We start from the raw sequence: 2,415 nt of genomic DNA, 5'->3' as shown, positions 1-2,415 counted from the left end.
GGATTTTAGAGAGGGAAAAAAGAAAAAGAAAAGGTAAAAGGGAACCTATTAGGTTTTGCGCCTATGTGGGGGGAGGCCAGGAACGGAAAAGTCCCAGTGAGTTGGAGGGAGGGGCAAAACCCCAAACAACAGGGGGTAATTTTGGAACAGGGGCGAAGGGGATTGAAATTTAGGACTAAATGGGGAGAAACAATGGGTGTGGGGAATGTTTATGGGGGGTTTCCCCAACTTTTTAATTGACGGAAGGGGGATAGGGGGAAGGGGCCTCCCCCAAAAAAATTTGGGGGGGGTTCAAGTTTCAGGGAAATTGTGTGGGTTTGGCCTGGGGGGAATGTGAGCACCTGGAAAGCCACGTTTAACAGTGAGGCATGGAGCAAGGGGTTTTTAGCTGACCGTTTGTCATAATGACAGTCGTCGGGGAAAAGAATAAGACTGCAAAAATGAGGGGCCAGTCAAATCCCCCTGGGATTTTTAAAACACCCAACCTTTTTACTAGACCAAATTTTAAATTTTTAAAAAGGGCATTTATTAAACTGTTCTCTCCGAAAGAATAGTGATTGGAAAAATCATTGATTTAAGTTTAACAAGGCAGCTCTTTTAAATTAAGAATTTCCCAAAATTTTAAAAAAAAAAAAATCAATAGAAGGCCAAAACTGACACCCTTTTATTTAAAAACAACCACTTTTAAAAAATAAAAACCAAAGGGGCAAAAAGGACCCACCAATATAATTTAAATAAAAAAAATTTACAAAATGAACTTTGTGGTCGAAGATTAAAATATAATAAATAATTGTTCAGTAAAAAAAAATTTTCCTTTTTTCGCCACCCAAAACAAAACAGAATTTTCAGATTTGCAAAATAAAAAAGTATAAAATATGTGTATTTCTTTATTTTTTAGGATAAAATCCTAAATTTTTAAAATTAGAACCCAATGATAACGAGGTTTTTATGAATATTTTTAATGTTTTTTTAAAAAAAGACCCTTTTGGGTCAAATATAAAAGGAAAAAAAAATGAGAATGTAATATTAAAAAGGTTCTTTAGGTTAATGCATTATATTTATTTTTCCGCCCCTAAGAGGAATAAAATATATTTAAAACTGAACAGCAAAACCATTTATTTTTCCATTTTATTTATTTTTAATTTAGATTTTTTTTGAAAAAAAAATAAAATTTTTTTTTTTTTTATTAAAAATATACTGCATATCAATTCTAAAAAAAAAAAAACGGGCATGAATCAAAACAACTTGTTGCTCTAGATTACATATATTCTATGAGATCAGTGAAACATATTTATACTTAGCAAGGCACTTAGATTCTCAAAACATAAATCTCACGAATCCTGAACTTACACCAAACGACCCATGTATATAGACCTTGGATATTTAGCCTTAAGTTGTGGCCACTGTACAAAGAAATCATCAACAATCCTATAAAGAATCTTGCCTGAGAGGGAGAGAGACAACACGCGGCACAGACTCTCTATGAAGACAATACGAATCTGACACAGACATAAAACTCTCATCAAGAAAGCTGCAATGCAAATTGGGACACATGTTCCTGGCCCGTTGGTGAGTAGGAGCGATGGCCGATGGCGAAAAACAATAAACATGCTGAAGACAAAGGCCCAAGCTGTTGTGAACACACTTGACAGCCACGACTGACCCACTTCACGTGATCTTGGCACAACCTCAACTACATATTGGTCCTCTTCATCAGGTCCTTTGGCTCTTTCCTGGAATAAAGCACCTTTTTTATTGATGATCATTTGCACTCTTATAAATCATATACTTGTAATGGTACACACCGGTTTTCCATCACCCTTTGGTTCTGTATATTCTGTCAAATGTACATATATATTGCATATCTACATCTTTCTGTACTCTATAAATACAACATATTTTTACTTGTTGTGAGCAAAAGCTAAAGAATTTATTATTGCAGTTCAGCTTAGTCTAATACAATGCAAATAACAAATATTGTTCATGGTCACTAAGATATAACTAGGAACAAAGTGCACTTCAAGCTAGACATTCTAACATGCATAATGCAAATAAAAATATAATTCAATACATCAAATAATTATAATTCCATATCATAATTCCAGCAGTTCCATAAGCACACATACTGCAGAAGATGTCCACAAACCTTAAACTCTTTTTCCATATCCTGCAGACGTCTCAGACTAACAGAGTCAGTTGCAGCAACCACATACACTCTCGGGCTGTAGCGGTGTGTGTCCAGTGCACGAATGATTTTGAGCATTTCCCCAGTATGACCTCCTGACCCCAATACCACAAGTGATTTGATGGACCTTTGGCACATATGTAGTTTTTTCACTGCAGCAATTCATGATGTATAGGGTGTATCCTATGCGCAGTAATATAAATGCCAATATTAAGATGATAACTACAAGT

The 2,415-nt window shown here is 35.2% G+C and overlaps 1 protein-coding gene across 1 annotated transcript; it reads right to left on the bottom strand.

Moving 5' to 3' along the window:
* Positions 1-1,248: 1,248 nt before the first annotated feature.
* Positions 1,249-2,409, bottom strand: LOC119591898 (UDP-N-acetylglucosamine transferase subunit ALG14 homolog). The gene is made up of 2 exons (XM_037940646.1): positions 2,147-2,409; positions 1,249-1,733 (listed from the first exon to the last, which is right to left on the bottom strand). The coding sequence occupies exons 1-2, from the start codon at positions 2,321-2,323 to the stop codon at positions 1,347-1,349; spliced, it is 564 nt and encodes a 187-aa protein (XP_037796574.1). The 5' UTR covers positions 2,324-2,409; the 3' UTR covers positions 1,249-1,346.
* Positions 2,410-2,415: the final 6 nt, after the last annotated feature.

Source organism: Penaeus monodon, chromosome 29, assembly GCF_015228065.2.
Source record: "Penaeus monodon isolate SGIC_2016 chromosome 29, NSTDA_Pmon_1, whole genome shotgun sequence".
In the NCBI taxonomy this organism is placed as follows: Eukaryota; Metazoa; Arthropoda; class Malacostraca; order Decapoda; family Penaeidae; genus Penaeus; species Penaeus monodon.
This window is presented reverse-complemented; position numbering and strand designations above follow the sequence as displayed.